The 17,965-nt window shown below is 41.1% G+C and overlaps 4 protein-coding genes across 5 annotated transcripts; 3 read left to right on the top strand and 1 right to left on the bottom strand.

Annotated features, from left to right (window-relative positions):
• Positions 1-165: 165 nt before the first annotated feature.
• Positions 166-1,930, top strand: LOC104450053 (glucan endo-1,3-beta-glucosidase). Its single transcript, XM_010064452.3, has 4 exons — positions 166-788; positions 1,267-1,295; positions 1,402-1,636; positions 1,717-1,930. The coding sequence occupies exons 1-4, from the start codon at positions 734-736 to the stop codon at positions 1,740-1,742; spliced, it is 345 nt and encodes a 114-aa protein (XP_010062754.1). The 5' UTR covers positions 166-733; the 3' UTR covers positions 1,743-1,930.
• Positions 1,931-2,451: 521 nt separating this feature from the next.
• On the top strand, positions 2,452-6,125 carry LOC104450052 (solanesyl diphosphate synthase 1, chloroplastic). The gene is made up of 6 exons (XM_010064451.3): positions 2,452-3,112; positions 3,297-3,427; positions 4,244-4,371; positions 4,457-4,560; positions 4,974-5,101; positions 5,269-6,125. Exons 1-6 carry the CDS (start codon positions 2,896-2,898, stop codon positions 5,815-5,817), a joined length of 1,257 nt encoding a protein of 418 aa, XP_010062753.1. The 5' UTR covers positions 2,452-2,895; the 3' UTR covers positions 5,818-6,125.
• A 335-nt stretch (positions 6,126-6,460) lies between these two features.
• Positions 6,461-8,032, top strand: LOC104431590 (mitochondrial inner membrane protease subunit 1). Of its 2 annotated transcripts, none has more exons than XM_010044197.3 (4): positions 6,461-6,732; positions 6,821-7,045; positions 7,534-7,644; positions 7,816-8,032. In XM_010044197.3, exons 1-4 carry the CDS (start codon positions 6,604-6,606, stop codon positions 7,852-7,854), a joined length of 504 nt encoding a protein of 167 aa, XP_010042499.1. In that variant the 5' UTR covers positions 6,461-6,603; the 3' UTR covers positions 7,855-8,032. The 2 variants fall into 2 exon arrangements, with proteins under 2 accessions (XP_010042499.1, XP_010042500.1); XM_010044198.2 differs by having other exon boundaries at positions 6,596-6,736.
• Positions 8,033-8,127: 95 nt separating this feature from the next.
• LOC104450049 (60S ribosomal protein L18a-like protein) lies at positions 8,128-9,957 on the bottom strand. The gene is made up of 4 exons (XM_010064448.3): positions 9,529-9,957; positions 9,187-9,262; positions 8,796-8,916; positions 8,128-8,557 (listed from the first exon to the last, which is right to left on the bottom strand). The coding sequence occupies exons 1-4, from the start codon at positions 9,743-9,745 to the stop codon at positions 8,498-8,500; spliced, it is 474 nt and encodes a 157-aa protein (XP_010062750.2). The 5' UTR covers positions 9,746-9,957; the 3' UTR covers positions 8,128-8,497.
• Between the last annotated feature and the right edge of the window lie 8,008 nt (positions 9,958-17,965).

Genomic DNA, 17,965 nt, shown 5'->3' with positions numbered 1-17,965 from the left:
AAGAGGGCGCGAGATCCAGATCGTTAAAGTGCCACACCATCTTTCATGTAGGGAAACTCGATATTCTCCTTGAGAACAGTGAAAGTTCACTATAGTGGAAAATTTTGTGTAAAATGAAACATTGGCGAAAGGGTAAACCATTCGAGATTCAATCCATCGAATGTTTGATGGACGTTGGATCACAACTCGTTCGGTCCCCATGCCAGGAGGCCAACGTTGTAGGACGGTGAGAGCTTTGAGTGCGTACGCAAGTCACAAGAGCATGGAAAGAGATGCTGTAGCGATGCCTAAAAGCTTTCTAAATACCATATTTTTCCGCGTCACGAGTACATCGAAACAGGAGGGACTCACGTGCGCCCCGAACCCACCATGCCATTAAACCAGAAAGTGAAATGGAATAAGTTGCGCGAGGCCTTTGGAAAGGGAAAGGAAACGGAAAGGACTGTTTTTGGGGGGAGTGCGTTGAGGGTGTGACCGACTGAGAGAGCGAAAAAATGCAAAGCTGTAGTGACGATCACGTGCGAGTCCGTCTTCTCAGTTTCCTTTAGACAGATTCCTTGGGTGACGGTTCTCCTTCTCTCCACGAAAATTAATGGAGCCTTTTGATCTTCTCCGAAACGGTCACCTTTGCTCACGCCTTTTTAATCAGTGTCATAAACCACATCGCTTGCTGATTTGCTTCGCCGTTTCTGTAGCAAGTGGAGGACCAGGTTCGCCGTAACACTCAGTAGTCATGGCTAAAGCACTGCTCCCCCTTTCTCTCCTCATTTTCCTTTGCTTCAAATCAGGTAAGGGGAAGCTTTCACCCTTATGTTTTAGTGACCTGGAAAGAGCCGTAGCTATGTATGGAGGTGAAAAGAAACCCGTTTGACCGTTCTTGTTCTTTGTGTGTGTGTGTCTATATGATTTCAAGATTTTCGAGTTCCGAGATTCTTTTGAATCTTGGTTGGTTGTATCTGCACGAATCAGTTTTCACGACCCGCATGGAAGTAAGAAAACCACGATGTGACCCGGATCATGTCCCACTAGATCTAGCATAACCAGTTTTCTGACGCTTCATATGATGGTCTCATCTCATGGCATTTTCTTTTTGTGCTAGGCTTAAACTGTACCTCTGCATCTGCATTGATGATTGTTATCAATGAAATAGTTTTATAATTGCCTGCCCAAATGTGAATCTGGTAGTCCAGACAAAATTAGATTACTACCCTGTAGTTCTTGTGATGTTTTCTGATTTTGACAAACTCTGATTTGAGGTGCCTTCAGGAGAGCTTGTCAAGATAGTAAATGCCCAGGTATTTCAGTCTTCTTGACACTCTCCAAGAAAACTACTGATAAATGAAATGTGATAAAGAGGAAAACAAATGCTGATCGTTAGGGGTCGATCTAATCGCATTGCAGAAAACTTGGTGCCTAGCCAAGCCTTCGTCAGACCAGGCAGCTCTGTTGGCAAACATCAACTTCGCATGCTCTCAGGTGGATTGCCAGATTCTTCAAAAGGGCTGCCCTTGCTTCTATCCCAATAACCTGATAAACCATGCGTCCATAGCCATGAATCTCTACTATCAAGCCAACGGGCGGAATTGGTGGAACTGCGATTTCAGGAAGTCGGGCCTCATCGTCATGACTGATCCAAGTAAGTAAACCCCTTTGGCTAGTGCCAAGTGCATCAGTCATGATGCAGTTGTTCTAACATGATGTCATGCCAATTGGCAGGCTATGGCAACTGCATCTATGAATAGCAGCCAGGAATCGAAGGAGAAGCTGCACTCGCTCGTGGTCATAATAAGCTGCAATCCTCTCGTTTGTTGGAGGACAATCTATCTAGTCTTCTTTGCATCTTACATTAGTTTTGCCCAAGTTTTAGTTGCTGTAAAAATTGTGGGAAAAAACAGGTTTTCATTATTTCTGTTAGGCTAATATTAGCTCTTAATCGTGATCGTTCTTCTCTAGCGACGTGCATACTCATATATCAACTAAACCAGGTTAATCGCATTTTAATAAGCAATTCACGTTACGTTCACGGAACATTAATCATGAGGCCTTCCAGAGTTTTACACGGGAAAAGAACGGCGTTGCCTTTCTAAATTTCAGACATCAAGAAGACGTTTTTTTCCGCACCAAACCGATATTGGTTGGGCCTAATCTATTTCCTGGTCTTCGTAGATGATGAACGTCCACAAACAACGTTTGGCCGCCTGATATTTCATTTTTTGACAGATCGAGGAGACTAATCTTAATGAATTCAAAAGGCCGTCATTAACTGCCGACTTTAATACAAAATCCATTTCTCTCCCCAGCAGCGATCGCGCAAGTGGCGGCCATTCCTGATATACCAAGGGACAATCCGTGGTTAAGAAAGGCGATTACATGGCCGCAACTGGACCACCAGCTGCTATTTGCGGCAAAAAGATTTGACCCGTCGGTTGTTTTTCCTGTTCATCACGCGTGACGTCGCGTCTATGTTCTCGCTCTTCCCTTCGCTCTTCAGCTTGATGAACGAAACTTGGGCACGAGAAAGACCGGACGCTACTGGCCTCACTTCGAGTTGAAAGCTAGATAAGAAGTACAACGTCCTATGTGGGCTTCCAGTATCCACCCAATATTCCGCTCTTTTCTTTTCGTTTCTGTGTTTTTTGTTAATAGAGCGGCAAAAAAAGCCAAAAAAAACAGGGCACCACCGTAGGTCAACCCAAGTTTGAAAAAATTTTCTTTTTTCGGATTCATTGAACTCCCTTAGCGAGTTCAATCATTCTTGCGATGATTGTCTGCTTCCGGACCCTCTCTTTCCCGAAATTTTGAGAATTTTTTTTTCTTTTTTTCCCCATTCGTTCCTTGGGAGGATAACCGTTGGTGATAGATTGCGGAGATTTGATTTATCTCGGTTCGCCGAGGATGATGTCAATGACATGCCATAACCTCTTGGACTTGGTGGCTTGTGGGTGTTCTTCCAATGCTTCCTTCGAAAGGTCTTCAGTGAGAAAGTATGGTAACGCCAATACGAGGAGCAGGAATTGCAGAGACTTCGCTGCTCGGAGGTTGTTTTGCTTCCGTCGAGATATTGCCTCGTGTCGGGTTTCTTCAACCAAGACCCCCAATACCCTTCTTGACGGTAATGGTTTCTTTGTCTGCAATTGTTCTCGCCTGGGCTCTTTTTGATGTCTTTGGATTAGTCGTACTTAATTTCATGGGTGATCGTAATTTGTCTGTCTTGCAACACAAAGTTTGTTTCTTGTTCATCATTTGTGCTCAATTAAATCCAAAGCATCTTACATTGGTTTTACTGGTTGTAATAGATTCAGGTATTGGTCAAAGTCCTTCGCAATTGTTGAATTTGAAGGAAGAGCCAAGAGGCCCCATATCACTGGCAAATTTGTTTGAAGTTGTTGCTGATGACTTGCAGACACTGAATCAAAATCTTCGAACAGTAAGATTCGTTTGATTGAGATGGTTTTACCTGTTTTGCAACATTCTGGTTAAAAACCCTGGCAATGTTATGTGTCATGCTCTTTTCACTGGAGATGATATGATCTTGTCACCAAACGCATGCATTCACAGCTGGGTGTTTTTGGTTGAAGGGCGTTTTCAAAGACTCAATTGTAATAGTTGGTCATGGCATTTGTGGAAAATTGCTTGCTTTCAAAGTTTAGCTAAGTTGTTGTGTAAAGCTTAGCATTTCTTTGTGCTAATAATGATGGTTTTAGCGGCCTCTGCTGTTGGTTGCTAATGTCTGACTATAGGCATTTTGGCAAAAAGGGCATGTCTTGAAACCACCCATGTAATAGAATATCTGTTGTATATGGTTTTTCCATCTTCAGATGAATAATCTAGAATCTAGACCAAGCGGTCTATACATCAGAGGACAAAAAAGAGTTAAGGGTTCAGAAGCTAAGACTCCTCACATTGTCCTGAACACATTGATCGGAAAATTACGAAAGCATGTTTGGGAAACAGATACTGGTTCCTACTCTCTGTCTACTCTTCACGGTGTCCTCTCTTTTCTGTTCTATGGCTTGTGTTATGTCTTGCCTCAGGGAACGTGAAGTGATGTCATCTGTTGCCATATCATTGAATCCTGCACATGCATATGAAAGGCCAAAATGTATGTGTCACAGTCATCCTGCATTGCCTTGTATATAGTAAACTTAAAGTTTCTTACAGTGGTTTGCCAGCTTAAATAAAAACTTTCAAGGTTTCTTCTTGGCACTTAGTTCAACCTATTCTGATTATATTTCTCTGGTAGATCGTAGGTGCAGATAATCCAGTTTTGATGTCTGCTGCTGATCAAATATTTGGGGCTGGTGGGAAGAGGATGAGACCTGCTTTAGTCTTCCTTGTCTCTAGAGCCACAGCAGAAATAATGAGCCTAAAGTAAGCATTTCTCATTTTTCTTTACAATCATTAATTTTTCTTTCATTGAAGTCTTGGTGTAATTGTACCCTTCTTACCTTATCAGAGAACTTACGAGAGAGCACAGGCGTCTAGCAGAGATAATAGAAATGATCCATACTGCGAGCTTGATACACGATGATGTGTTAGATGACAGTGATATGCGAAGAGGTCAGTCTTTTTATCTTGTATAGCATCTCCTGCTTTGGTTGTCAGTGCATCAGATGTAGCAACGTGACTGTAGTAGAGCAGCTGCAGCTGCAGCCTCTTTGGTTCAATAACCAGAATATGTAAAACTCCCTTTGACCTGCTGTATGGGCATTAGGTCAAACAACTTTGTGAAGATTACAATTGGTAACAGGAAGTAAAATTGTTTTACCAATGTGATGCTGCAATCTTGTACTTCAACTGTCAAATTAACAAGCATATTGTCCACGTCTGCAGTGAGAGGAAGTTCCTTTTTTCTGGTTATCAGGATAGTCTAGCATGGAAGATAACATTCCTTAACTCTACATCTTCACCTTCTTCTCCATTTTGCTCCCTTCTTGAAAAGCATGACTTGATATGAACTCCATATTTTTCAGGAAAGGAAACAGTTCACCAGATTTTCGGAACAAGGATAGCGGTACTGGCTGGGGACTTCATGTTTGCACAGTCATCATGGTATCTTGCAAATCTTGAAAATCTCGAAGTCATCAAACTCATTAGCCAGGTAAGTCCCTTTGTTACATTTTAACACGCTAGTAACTTCGTCTCCACCTTTGGTAACGATTATGTGGATGACTGCTGATTGCCTTATTAATTGGCAAAACTCAAACCTGGAGTATCAACATAGTAACATAAGCAATTATATCGAGTACATTGTACATGTTTTGGCAGGTTATTAAGGATTTTGCAAGTGGTGAAATAAAGCAGGCATCGAGCTTGTTCGACTGCGACACGGAACTTGAAGAGTATCTTATCAAAAGCTACTATAAGACAGCTTCTTTAATTGCCGCCAGTACCAAGGGAGCTGCCATTTTCAGTGGGGTAGATAGCAACATCACAGGGCAAATGTACGAGTACGGGAGGAACCTGGGCCTTTCGTTCCAAGTGGTCGATGACATATTGGATTTTACACAATCAGCCGAGCAATTGGGCAAACCGGCCGGAAGTGATCTCGTGAAAGGAAACTTGACAGCGCCAGTTATTTTTGCTCTAGAAAAGGAGCCAAAACTTAGAGAAATCATTGAATCGGAGTTCTGCGAAACAGGTTCTCTTGATGAAGCGATTCGGTTGGTCAAGAGCTGTGGTGGCATCGAAAGAGCTCAACAGCTAGCGAAAGAAAAGGCTGATCTTGCAATCCAGAATCTAAGATGCCTTCCTCAAAGCGCCTTCAGGTTAGCCCTTGAGGACATGGTGATGTATAATCTTGAAAGGATAGATTAGCTGCCTATGCCAATAGGACAAGAGCGAGCGATTCTTTAGCTTATATGAAGTTTGAAAGATCGAAGCCTGCCAGTGAAACCGGCATTTCAGGTGGCATCAACAAGTGGAACCAAATAAGGGAAAGATGCTGGTGGCTGTGTTGTATTTGTACATGTATTATAGGCATTGAGCTATGACTTTTAGCTCTTAATATCGTTCATTCGATTACAATTTTCTCCTCGAAGGGAGGATTAACATTCGAATACTGTTGTATGGCAGAGTTTCCGACGGGATCAATAATGTAATGCTGCATTATTCTTTTCCATGAACTCATCATGCAAAGCAGGCTATTCACCATTTTCTTTTAATGGTTAATTGAGATTAGAGAGAGAATTTGGAGAGGTCTTAACATTGTCACGGATCTTTTTTTTAGCCCTTCCTCCACCGGCACAGGATGACAGTGTGGCTTGGATTGATGCTTTTGAAAGGAAGGACTTTAACATGCGTTGTAATCTGCTGCAAAAGACATTATCTAGCAGTAGCACCACCTAAAATTTTTACAGCGTTTTCAGTTAAGATTAAGTTGGGGCCAATAAGAATTTTCAGGATGACTCGTTGACTTTGACTGGGCTGGCAGGAGATGATATAGGCGCTTCAAAGCCTAAAGGGCCAAGCCCAGGTTTAGCCCTTCATTCCACTCCTCTCTGCTTGCGCCCTTTTCCTCCTCCCCGGGCAAATTCTCTGCTTGGGCATTACGTCGAACAGCTTGCGAACAAGGCTGAAACTCGTCACCCGCAGATCGGAGGCATGAATCTGTTCGGTAACGCGGTTCCATGGAGAAGCATCGCCAGAGAAGCGCTCGACCGCACCGCGATCGTGGCGAAGTTCCTGTGCTTGCTCCACGTCACCAACACCTACGTCTGCACTCCTACTCTCGTCCGTAAAGAAATCCTAGCCTCTCTTCTTCTCCTTCTTCTTCGTGCGTACCGAGCAGTAGAGGCTGATGGTGCTGTGGCGCTTGCAGGTCTACGGCCCGAGCATGCTCCCGACTCTGAACCTGACCGGCGACGTGTTGCTGGCCGAGCGCGTGTCGCACCGGCTGGGGAAGGTGGGGCCCGGGGACGTGGTGCTGGTGAGATCGCCGGTGGATCCCAGAAAGTCCCTCACCAAGCGCGTCGTGGCCATGGGAGGCGACGAGGTCACCTTCGTCGTCGATCCTCGCAACAGCGAACGGGTTCGCACGATCGTGGTGCGTTACGCAACTCCTTTTTCTACGCATCAAGCATTGGTTGTTCAACATTAGGATTTCATTTATCTGTTAGATTCATTCTGGTGAGTAGAAGAATTGCTCTAGAGTTGAGCGCGCTATCTGTCGATGCACACTTGAATGAAATCGGAGATTTCAGGATGTGCGATTTGCAAGTAGCTTGGACTAAACCGAACGGTGCTACGGAGCGTACTGAGTGGACTAAGAATGCGATTTCTGATACGGCATCACGGTTTCTGTCATTTTCTTGTCGGGAAGCACGTTTCGACCGGCTTTTTTGATAAGCTTTCTTGGGTTAGAAGCAGCTTCTGAATCACTTGGAAGATGGTTGATCGAAATCAAAGCTTGAATTTGGATCCTTTTCAGATGAGATTGGAAAATCAACATGTCTCTGGTGCCTTTTGGCCTTTAGATGTTTGTATTACTGATGGAAGCAACCTCTGCTTTGTTATCGATCTTTGAATGGACAGGTGCCAAGGGGACACGTATGGATTCAGGGCGACAATATCTACGCATCGAGTGATTCGAGGCAATTTGGCCCTGTTCCTTATGGTCTCATCGAAGGCAAAATGTTATGCAGGGTAAGCAGAGCTGCGCCCATAATTTGTTTTGAAGTGGCTTTTTGCGAGTTTACATTCTAGATTCCACACGTTTGCGTGGTTTCTCTTTGCATTTGTTGCTTTTAGTGCATTCGCACTTCTAAAGGAACTTCCATCACCTGCATAATACAAAAACCATCCTCTCCTCTACAGGTATGGCCACTTGATGGATTTGGATCGCTGAATCACTGACTCTAGCGCGTCGTGGAAAACCCATCTTCATTGTGGGAGCAACTGGCTGAAGGCGAGTTATTGCAGAGGAACAAAGTGTGTAAACTGAAGTTTGAAACAGACATATTGCAAAATTTGTGGTGAATCTGAGGAAACTTTTTGGTGAATGAGTTATGCCTTCTTTTACAGTGAAGATTCAGCGTGATGCATTTGAATTAGGCTAGGTCTGTGGAGAGGGAATCAATCTGATCTACCATGTGTTCAAGGAGCAGTGACAAATATTGTGACTACGTGTTGGTTAAACATCTGTCAATGGTTTCCAACAAATTGCCGTCGCATTTGAGAATACAATCTCAGATGAGATAGATTTTGGTTCCCTCCATTATTACAGGTGAGGAGAGTATGCAACTCCTCATAAAGATATCGAGTAATACCTCAAATAAACACCAATGTAGATGATGAGCAAATTCAATCCCTCATGCTATAAAGAAAAACATATTCACTCTTCAGCCGGTGTAGATATCGCCATTCAACAGGATACAATGAATGTGCTATTCACCAAGAGCACCAATCCTAGTCGCAGAAATCAGAGAGAGAGGGAGAGATACTCGAACTAGGGCACATGAGTTCATCCATTCAGCGGCTGGCTCAGCCTCAAATGCAGTTATCGATCACTAACTCCTTTTGTCACCCCGAAAATTAGAGCGATTGTTTCAAGAACAGCCTGCACGAAGAGCAAGTAATTTCTAATTTCATCTGAATCAGAGGGATACGAGAATAAAAGATTTTAACTCCCTCTCTGACGACAAACAACGCAAACCCAATCAACAAGCCATGGCAACGGGACCAGTACCATGACGAGTGTCATGTGGAGGGTGCCAAAGTGAGGAAGGCACATATGCTCTTGTTGCCAATTTCAGAGAAGCGTGAAAACAAGAATGCGAGGAGATTAATATACTCACGGCGATTGTACAAGTAATGTAGCCGGGCTTCTCTCGGTAGTCCATTCTATGTCTGCAGAAGACCATATAACACAACCCGACGTACCAGGGGATGCCGCCCAGAAAGAAACCGATGATGAACCTTCAATGCCACATTCGTACAAATTATCTCAGCAAAGAATTGCAGAAATGAGATAGAGGTTGCAAGGAGCAAAAATGAATCTTTTTCACCATCCATTGCAATCACACGAAACAATCTTTCCAGGAAAAGAAAGAACAGAGGACACGAGCGATCGGCCTCTGTGAAACCCTTTATCGATATCATCGTAAGATCGTGCTTGTGGGGATGAGAAACTTTACTCCGGGGGGACAAAGAAAGGAAGGGAAAAGAGAGGAGAAAAGAGAGACGTACAAGCACCAGCCCAAACCGAGGCCACAACAAGGCAGACGCCGTTCTCTCACAGGCCTTCCTTCCGCAACTGGATAACCTACAACATTTGCGAACCCGAGAGAGGAAAACAAGAATTAATCACAAGCAACTGGGTACTCCATGACCTAACCGGTGAATCAAGCACAGCTTTGTCAGGCTCGATCAATGCAGGATCGGACGAAAACTGAAAGCAACCTAAACACTCGGAGGGGTCGAGTCTGGGAACTCGAGCCATTGATATGAAGAGAGAGGAAAAAACATCAAAAGTAAAAAACCTCCGGATGATTCGAAACCGGGCGCCGATGATTCGACGAACTAAGCTACCTGGAACGGCCTGGTAGCCCTGGTACGGAGGAGGAGCGGAGGGATCGTGGGTGGCGCCGGGAGGAGGGGCCGGCTGGGGGAACCCGAACGCCGCCTGGTGCGGCGGCGGGGGCTGAGGAGGAGGGGGGTAGTTGGCGACGCCCTGGAACGTGCCGTACTGAGGCTGGTGATCGGCGGCGGCGGAGACGCCCCTGCTCTGCCCCTCGTCCTTGCTCATCCTGTGATACTCGGTACGTAACGATCGCGGGAGCTTGCAGCGACACAATGAGCGATCTCGATGGGGTGGAGCACGGTGATTCGGATCTAAAAACTCGATCGAGCGATCCACAGAGAGAGAGAAATCGAGAGAGAGGGGTGTTCGGGGAGCACGTGTACGGGGGGATAAGAAGAACCGGGCGACTCCAAGTCAACCCTTTCGTCTCTCCGTGTTGTTCAAACGATCTCTTTCATTTTAAAACGACAATTACTGCATCGATTTTTTCAGATTTTCTCTGTATTATGTTCCATACCATGAGTTCACCCTATTCCTTTCTACTTTCATTTCCAAAAAAATTTCCTCATCAGTGATAATACCATCTTGCATTTTAAATAGTGGCACCTGATGATAAAAGATTTCTAGTTACTTAGCCCCGCCGCTTTGGCCCGACATGCGCCATGTCTGTATGCATATTTTTTTACGTTGGTGTAATATTAATAAGAGATGTGATATGACTAAAAAGAATGATATCAATATAATAGAAATATTTTATAATTTTGCAGGAATATATATATATATTGTAATATCTATTGCTTATTATTATAATGCAGTAGAAAAATGCTATAATTTTAAGTTTTCCGAGCCAATAAAATATAATTAAGAATGATTTTTAGTGTGCAATAGCGAAATCTATATTTGAAATAAGCTTGCTCAAAAAGTATAAAATATAAATAATCTAAATTGTAATTTAATCTTTTCCTTACATATTTCATTGCAAGTATGAGATAAATGTCAATGTATTTGTAATATTAAAGTAAAGGAACTTGTTTATTATGTTTAATATCCCTATAATCAAAGGGGAAAATTTATTGAATCATATTATAAATGAGCTATGATTTATTAATTTTTTTATATTTCTTAAACTAAGTGAATTTAATTGTTGCAATGTAACTTTTATACCGTACTAAATCATATCATTCTAACATATATATTTAGAGTGGGATTTTAATGACTAATTTTTTTTTTGACATTTTCAAGAACTAATTCGATCATCATGCATTCAATATTTTAAATCCTACATTCATTATCTGTAAATGACTGACTTTTACCTTTTCTCTAAGTGAGACTTAATAAAATTGCATAATTTACACTTTCAAATCTAAAGTACTAAATTTTAAGTGTTGGATAATTTGAAATGTAACAAGTAAAAATAAAAGGTTAACTTCAACAAACTTTTTAATGCCGTTTGATCAGAATTCAGCTACCCATGATTTACGGACCGAATTTTTAATGACTCGGAGACAAAATTGATGGCGGATTGAAGAAGATACAGATATATGTATCTTTCAGGCAAATGTTATTCTAATAATATCAACCTTTTCCCCTTGGATATTCTTGCATATACAGGGGCCTCTTTTGCGCTGCTGAAAGAGCTTAGTAAGGCTTATGTATTCACTTCTACAATCTCTCTTTCTTGCGAAAACTAACATTTGTGTCGGTCAGTTGGTCCGACTGAAGTATGGACAGTAATCTTTCTCGACGTGCGACTTGATCTTCACTCGAGTCCGGTTCTTGGATCCCTTCGCACGACACTAGCAGTGAGGAGAGGCATGGGGAGAGCCTCCCCGATAAATCTACGGACGCCCGAGTCGAATCAAGTCGAGAGAAGAGAGAAAGGGAGTGTAACGAGTAACAGGAGCGTACCTTCAGATGGGGGCGGCCTCTCTCTCCCGTAGGCATCTTCAGATGCTGTCGCGACCTTCACTGAACGTTGGCGGGCTGGATTCAAGTCCTGATCTGGGCGGTCATAGGGCCACTCTCTCGGACAACCTAGGCAAAGGCTTACGCATTGCGAGGCCTACTGTTGTAATCCTATGTCAATTCCAGTTGTGCTGGCACGAGTTAATTACGCCTATATCGTTATTAAATGGGATAGGCAGTTGAGTATTACAAAGACGCAACGCAGAACCTTTATACCATGTCGAGTTTCATAAAAACTTCGGTTAATAGGCAAAGGGCAACTTATTAACACACCGGAACAACCTACAGAAAGGTTTCTATGTTGGACAAGGTAAGAACCCCAAAGAAAGAGCTTGTAACGTTAGATCGACATTTAACAGGAAAAGGTTTTCTGTCTGAGAAATCCTAAGATGTCCCTCGACTGCACTATAATTCTCAAGCACCACGTCTTGATCTTGATTCTAATTAAATCCAAGAATCGCAGCGCATGAAAATCGTGGATGGAACGAGAGAGAGATCTTGCTCAAGGCCAACGCAAGCTATATGCATGATCAGCAACGCATCAAGGTCAAAGGACTGTCATCATGTAGCTCTTCTTCCAGCTCCTCCCAATGGATATGTGTAGTTGTACACCTGATCAAAGTATTAGCACACGCCAAAACTCGACAGGACAGACCCGAGACCCTGATGGGGTGCACCATGAACAAAGTGCGCGGTCTTGAGCAAGATCAATGTCTCTTCGATCTGTACCTTTCCATATTAAACATCCAATCCTGCACATGATCCATGACCAGCCATCGTCTGGAACATTCTTGAACCTGCACATGAATTGGGAATATAGCGAGCGAGAGAGAGAGAGAGAGAGAGCATCATATGGAGTGGAAAGACACAAAAGTGCGCAAAGCTATAACGGAATCAAGGAAGAGAGAGTAATTTCGACCCTGTTTTCGGTCCATTTACCGTCGCATGGGACTGAATTCTCCCCAGAAGGACTAGTTGCTTATGTATTTATACAGGAGAGTGTGAGACGGTGAACCAGTTGGCCGACCCAAGAGTCGATAGCTCTCAAATCGAGGCTAATTCATGTTCGCAACGTTTACTGAAATCTTCACGTGATAGTTAGAGCACTTTTTTGTTTGGATTCATAGATGCCTGGATTTCGGTCGGAGGGAACTTGTGTCGTGATCATAGAGAGTTTGTGATATCGCTGCTTGCACCCACGGCAGGTTCGACCCTTCAGACAAAAGAAAAAAGGGTACCTGATGGCAATTATCAGAAGTGGGGATGTGGAGGCCCCGCCAGGAGCGTCCCTTGTCGGTCAATTATTGGATTCCATCGTAACACGATTTCGCTTAAAAGTTAGTTCTCCACCGTGCGTTCCCAAACCAGTTACGTGAATGATTACCGCAAATGAACTCCCACTTAAAACTTCTGGGTCTGCGCATGGCGATTTCGGATGCATCGAGAAGAGTGAAAAAGAAGAGAAACCAATGTTACGGTTCTCAACAACCCATTAGCGGGGTAAGCGATTTCAGATCTCATCTGGATTTCATCTAGAACTAAGGAATCTACTCATCGAAATAGTTCCTTAATTTTTAAAACTTATAACCTACCAAATTAAATTTGTACTCTTAATTGAAAGATTGCAATAAATTATCACCTAATGACCATTATTCGCTATAATTCATTTATCACAACTCATATTTAGACACAAAAATTATAAAAAAGTTAACAAATTAAAAGTTTTAATTATAAATATTGCTAAAAATGAAAATGAAAATTCAAACTAATAGTTTCATATCACACACTTATTATTAGGCACGGATGTCAAGAATTACGCAAAGACATAAAATAAAATAAAAAACACAAAAACATATTCTATGTTCTAAATTCCAAGTTTCAAAGTTTCATCTGAAACTTGGAATCTATCCGGCATCTCTTAAAACCCGAAACTAGAGTTCCTACCAATCTAATTTTATCCTAAAATCATGCTCAACCCAACCGCAGAAAAAGCAGATTTTTTTCAAGATCGTTTCATGAAAAGGTTTCTATGATGGGCCTGGCTGAAATTGGTGACCAGAGGAAAACGGTGATGGAGCTGTGGCAGAGAAAGCATTCCCGAGATGGGCGCGTACTTGGGGCTCTGACTCGGGTTGACTTGTTTCCCTTAAGGGGACGACTCCTTGGCATTTTGCTCGGGGGGCGTCGGTTGCTCCGTCAAATCGGTGTTCAGAGTGATTCACGTTTATGGCCGTGCATGCTCCGCAGCGAGACCTATAGCATTCTGCCTCTTTATATGCAAAGCCGTCCTTGCCCTATTTCGATCCCACAAATATCTCCTCGATTCGTACGATTCCTTTGATATTTGATATCTGGGTACTCCGTGATTTTTACCTCGATCGGGTTCAGAAATCAAAGTGCGTCACTTGTAAAGGGTACAAGCATCATAATCAGCATGCGATGCGATGGGTGAATTTTCATATATGATTTCCTTGATAGAAACTTAGGTAAATTTCACAGATTTTTTGAGACCTATTCCCAGGTTATCACACGTAAACCGAAAAATATGATCTTTTTACATGTAAACCAGGCAATAAACTCAATGGTCATTTCACCTTTTGAATATAGTATTGTACCACTTATTTCTCTGTATTAAGCATCTGTAATGTGATCATGACCTTCCAATTATCACGTCTTGGACATTATAAAGTTTTTTAAGAAATCATATTTTCATCAAATTAAAGTAACTAGCTAAACATCATGAATAAATATCAGTTGATGATTAATGCGGTACAACTTATATAGGATACAGCTCTATAATAGTATATAAAGATCCAACACTTTTTGTTGAGTAATTAGCTATAAAAACATTCAGTTGGTCATTAAGACGCATCCTATCACTTCCTTATTACGTCCACATGTTGGTTAAATAACTTTTAATCAAAATAAATGTGACATTACAACTCCATTCATTTAGCGAAAAAATGAATGATTTCAAAAATATCTTTTTAAAAATGATGACTTGTATCTCTTACAAAAATAGACATGAATTATTATCAATAATGAAAACATTTCTCATTAATAATTTAATGCAAGTAAAATGAGCAATTATATTTATGGATATATTTTTTAGCATATTTATTTTCGCGAAGGAACGCACGTAAAAGCCCTTCACTCTCCTTGAGCTATGATTGGGACTGTATCGGGAGGAAAAGCCTTCCCATCCCGATCCACTGAAGGGTCCAAGAAACCCCCCATCACGGGCTCAATTTGGATGCACATCAAGTCGAGACCCGATTCGAATTTCGAAATTAAGCGCACCGCGCTCTATCGATCCCCCCCTCCCCTTGAAATGCAGAGGCATTACATTACATGGGCCTGTCTCGTGCCCGGATTGTGTCCAATTTGCATGCATCGATCGATCGATGGACGATGATACATCTTCCCATAGCAAGAATCTTATTCGTGTTGAACCCAATTAACCAGGAGCTCGACGGCCTATGTTCTTCCTGTTGCAAACTCTTATTCTATTATTGTTTTCGAATTAATCTGATGATGTGTTGGTAGCATCATAAACGGTTCTTCTCCAGAACTCTGTTTCCCGACCATATTAGTTTATACGGCTTAAAATACTAATCATTGCTACTATTCCTTCAAATACTGGTGCTCAAAATTGAAAAGGAAAAACCATAACTTAAACGCTAAAAGTAAAATAAATAATTTATCTCAAACGTGTTTATATGTCTTTGTAATCTAAACACTTCTCACCTCTGTGCCATGAAAATAGATATATTATATAAACACGTTGCAATTTAATATACTAAATCTACCAAAATGGATCATAACCCCATTTCTTAACCCACGTACCCACATTTGATGGACTAAATCATTATGTGGGTTAGCTATGTTTAGTAAATGAGTTATAAATGGATTTAGAATAATAAGGTCCAAATATATGGGCATTAAATAGATTTACAAATTACTCAATCTTAACCTATTTTTGTGATTCTCTCTTCATCATCTATGAAAAAGTAATAGGCTCGTCCAATAGTTCCAAGTTGAAAGAACCCTTGGTGGGCCTAGGCCCAACTTCATCCCTACGAAAAATATCCAGATGGCTCCTTCTTTTCCCCTATTATTCTTTATTTTTATTAACCTTATATGTTTCATCCGCTAGTCATTGGAGTATATCTTTCATTGGTTATATTGGGCATGTCTAATATTAGTTTTTATCATTGCAATCCATGACCAACATAAGCCATCTTCTTCAAAACTCGTGTTCCATTTAATTAAAATTTCACTTTGCTCATGTTATTTGTTGTTGTAATTTTATAAATTCATTATTGAATATTATCTTTCTCTTATTCTTAATTGTGAATCAACACATAAGAAATTGAAAATTCTACCCACCGTTAAAAGCCAATTCTTTGGCATCTTATAGTCCAAATAACGATTTTACCAATAACATATATACATGAAAAACTTAAAATGGGCTAGCTAAGTAGACATGGATTTTTATAGATTGGGTTAAATACAAAAAAAAAAAAAAATTAATGGATAAGTTGGGCCATGTATCAATCATTAAATTTATATTGTATATGAATGGGTCAATGCAAGTGGGATCAAAAGTCCTATCCGATCAATTTGTCCGACGGCCCTACCATTCATCACTTCCCACCGGACACACGGAAAAGAAGGTGGTTGGAACATAATATTTATTGCCTTTTCACATAGCATCGGCTAAGGAGCGGGCCATGGCTACGGGGCCAGAGTTCAAAGATAAAAGCAGAGCCATCAAAAGCCTAACAATAAAAAAGGAGAGAGTGTCGGCAAGGCCACAAGGGACAAAGACCAAGCCATTATCACGTGCGTTCATTCTCGTACTCGCGTTCCGGTTCCAATGTGAACGGCCCTCCAAGTTGTTGCCAAATCAAAGCGTGTCATAATACTCACACACGAAAACTTACATTATTTTTCAGAGTCGTGTTTGAAGAAACGTATCTCTGCGGACCTTCCTTCCCATCCGGTCGTATTCAGATCATTTCGGACCAGCTGGAATCAGCTCATTCGATCTAACCTTGACGAAAGCGTGCGGGACGGACCCATATGCCTTTGGTGCATTAGGCGATGCGAACTAATTTATACGGGGGAGGGTTACGCAGATGAGCACGCGATGCGATGTGGGCACTTTTGGATCCCAGAGTTCGCATCGTTCTTCGCTCCCGACGTCTTTAAGCTTAGCTAGTTCCGTTTCGAATTCGTTCATTCATTTATTTTTTCTATGATAAAGTGGGCTCAGTCCGATGCGCAAATAAAATATTTTGATGTAAAAGAGGCATCTGACTTCAGCTGAAGAAAGAAAGGCAAAGGAAAAAAAAAATCGAGGTCCTTGACATGAGTATGCCGGACCTAATCTGGATGTAAAACAAAAAGAGGATTTACCAGATATGGAGCAAGACAATGTACTGTACCAATTGGGGATACAAAATGTGCGGACAACAAGAAGTTCAAAATGATAAACGCTTTCGTGAAATCCGTTGTATTTGGCTTAAATGTGCCAAACCAGCTAACTTCATTATATCACATACTTGAGATGTTGCGAAGGGCTGAGCTTGAGATAAATTATGGTCCCATATTAATTAAATTAATTACCAAAAAAATTTAAAATTTATTGAATGTATCGCCCGGTTCTAAACTTTTAATTTAATTAATTTAATTCTAAATATTTTAATAATTTATCAAATTTGGTCAGAAATAACCGACATGGATGCCGGCTGCGTAGGTCATCTTGCGTTAACGTGGACTTTTTTTAATTTTTGAAAAGATTTCTGAATTCGTTTTCATTTTTTTTTTTTTTAAATAAATGGAATGCCACTTGAGAATCTCAACGATTTTTCTTTTTGCACTTATTTTTCAATACATGTGCAAGCGATTCCTTCGTACGTGACGGCGTCATTTACGGGTTGGTCGTCTTGCGCGTCGTGGCCCATTTGAAGCCACGCGTCATTTACTCACCTTCCTTGACCGAGAATTCTTATTACTGGTATAAGTGGTAATCAAACGTTTAGTACAGTAGCGCATATAATTCTTGCGGTCGAATTTCTGTATCATTAACAGTAGCTCCTTAATTATAAATTTAATGAATGAGAAAATAATAGATATGTAGTGAATTTATATTATTTTATTTTTGTAAAAAAAAAATAGTCAGTATTTTCGACAATTTCTCATTAAATTTTTTGTCGTGTCTATTAGCGAGATGAGTGGATAAACACTAAGCGTAACTTTTTCCTTTAGTCTTTTTGACAGAATTTCTCAAATAGACAAAAGAGTTTGAAAGACCACTTATTTATACTAAATTACTAATAATTTGCAAATTGAAGATAAATTGATTAGACCACTTATTTATACTAAATTACTAATAATTTGCAAATTGAAGGTAAATTGATTATAATCTAAATTTCATTTAAAAAAATAATTGTTGCCTTCTTACCCGATAAGCCA

This window comes from Eucalyptus grandis, chromosome 6, assembly GCF_016545825.1.
Source record: "Eucalyptus grandis isolate ANBG69807.140 chromosome 6, ASM1654582v1, whole genome shotgun sequence".
NCBI classification, from domain to species: domain Eukaryota; kingdom Viridiplantae; phylum Streptophyta; class Magnoliopsida; order Myrtales; family Myrtaceae; genus Eucalyptus; species Eucalyptus grandis.
The sequence above is the reverse complement of the archived record's forward strand: the minus strand, read 5'-3'. Positions and strand labels throughout refer to the sequence as shown.

Excerpts from the sequence above, each read along its gene's own strand:
- LOC104450053 (XM_010064452.3), top strand. The coding sequence starts at position 734 with ATGGCTAAAGCACTGCTCCCCCTTTCTCTCCTCATTTTCCTTTGCTTC. Across the intron at positions 789-1,266 it reads TTTCCTTTGCTTCAAATCAG|GAGAGCTTGTCAAGATAGTA; the intron begins GTAAGGGGAAGC and ends AGGTGCCTTCAG. Across the intron at positions 1,296-1,401 it reads TCAAGATAGTAAATGCCCAG|AAAACTTGGTGCCTAGCCAA; the intron begins GTATTTCAGTCT and ends ATCGCATTGCAG.
- LOC104450052 (XM_010064451.3), top strand. The coding sequence starts at position 2,896 with ATGATGTCAATGACATGCCATAACCTCTTGGACTTGGTGGCTTGTGGG. Across the intron at positions 4,561-4,973 it reads TGACAGTGATATGCGAAGAG|GAAAGGAAACAGTTCACCAG; the intron begins GTCAGTCTTTTT and ends CATATTTTTCAG. Across the intron at positions 5,102-5,268 it reads TCATCAAACTCATTAGCCAG|GTTATTAAGGATTTTGCAAG; the intron begins GTAAGTCCCTTT and ends ATGTTTTGGCAG.
- LOC104431590 (XM_010044197.3), top strand. The coding sequence starts at position 6,604 with ATGAATCTGTTCGGTAACGCGGTTCCATGGAGAAGCATCGCCAGAGAA. Across the intron at positions 6,733-6,820 it reads ACGTCTGCACTCCTACTCTC|GTCTACGGCCCGAGCATGCT; the intron begins GTCCGTAAAGAA and ends TGGCGCTTGCAG. Across the intron at positions 7,645-7,815 it reads AAGGCAAAATGTTATGCAGG|GTATGGCCACTTGATGGATT; the intron begins GTAAGCAGAGCT and ends TCTCCTCTACAG.
- LOC104450049 (XM_010064448.3), bottom strand. The coding sequence starts at position 9,745 with ATGAGCAAGGACGAGGGGCAGAGCAGGGGCGTCTCCGCCGCCGCCGAT. Across the intron at positions 9,263-9,528 it reads GGGCTACCAGGCCGTTCCAG|GTTATCCAGTTGCGGAAGGA; the intron begins GTAGCTTAGTTC and ends CAAATGTTGTAG. Across the intron at positions 8,917-9,186 it reads CTCGGTTTGGGCTGGTGCTT|GTTCATCATCGGTTTCTTTC; the intron begins GTACGTCTCTCT and ends GTGGCATTGAAG.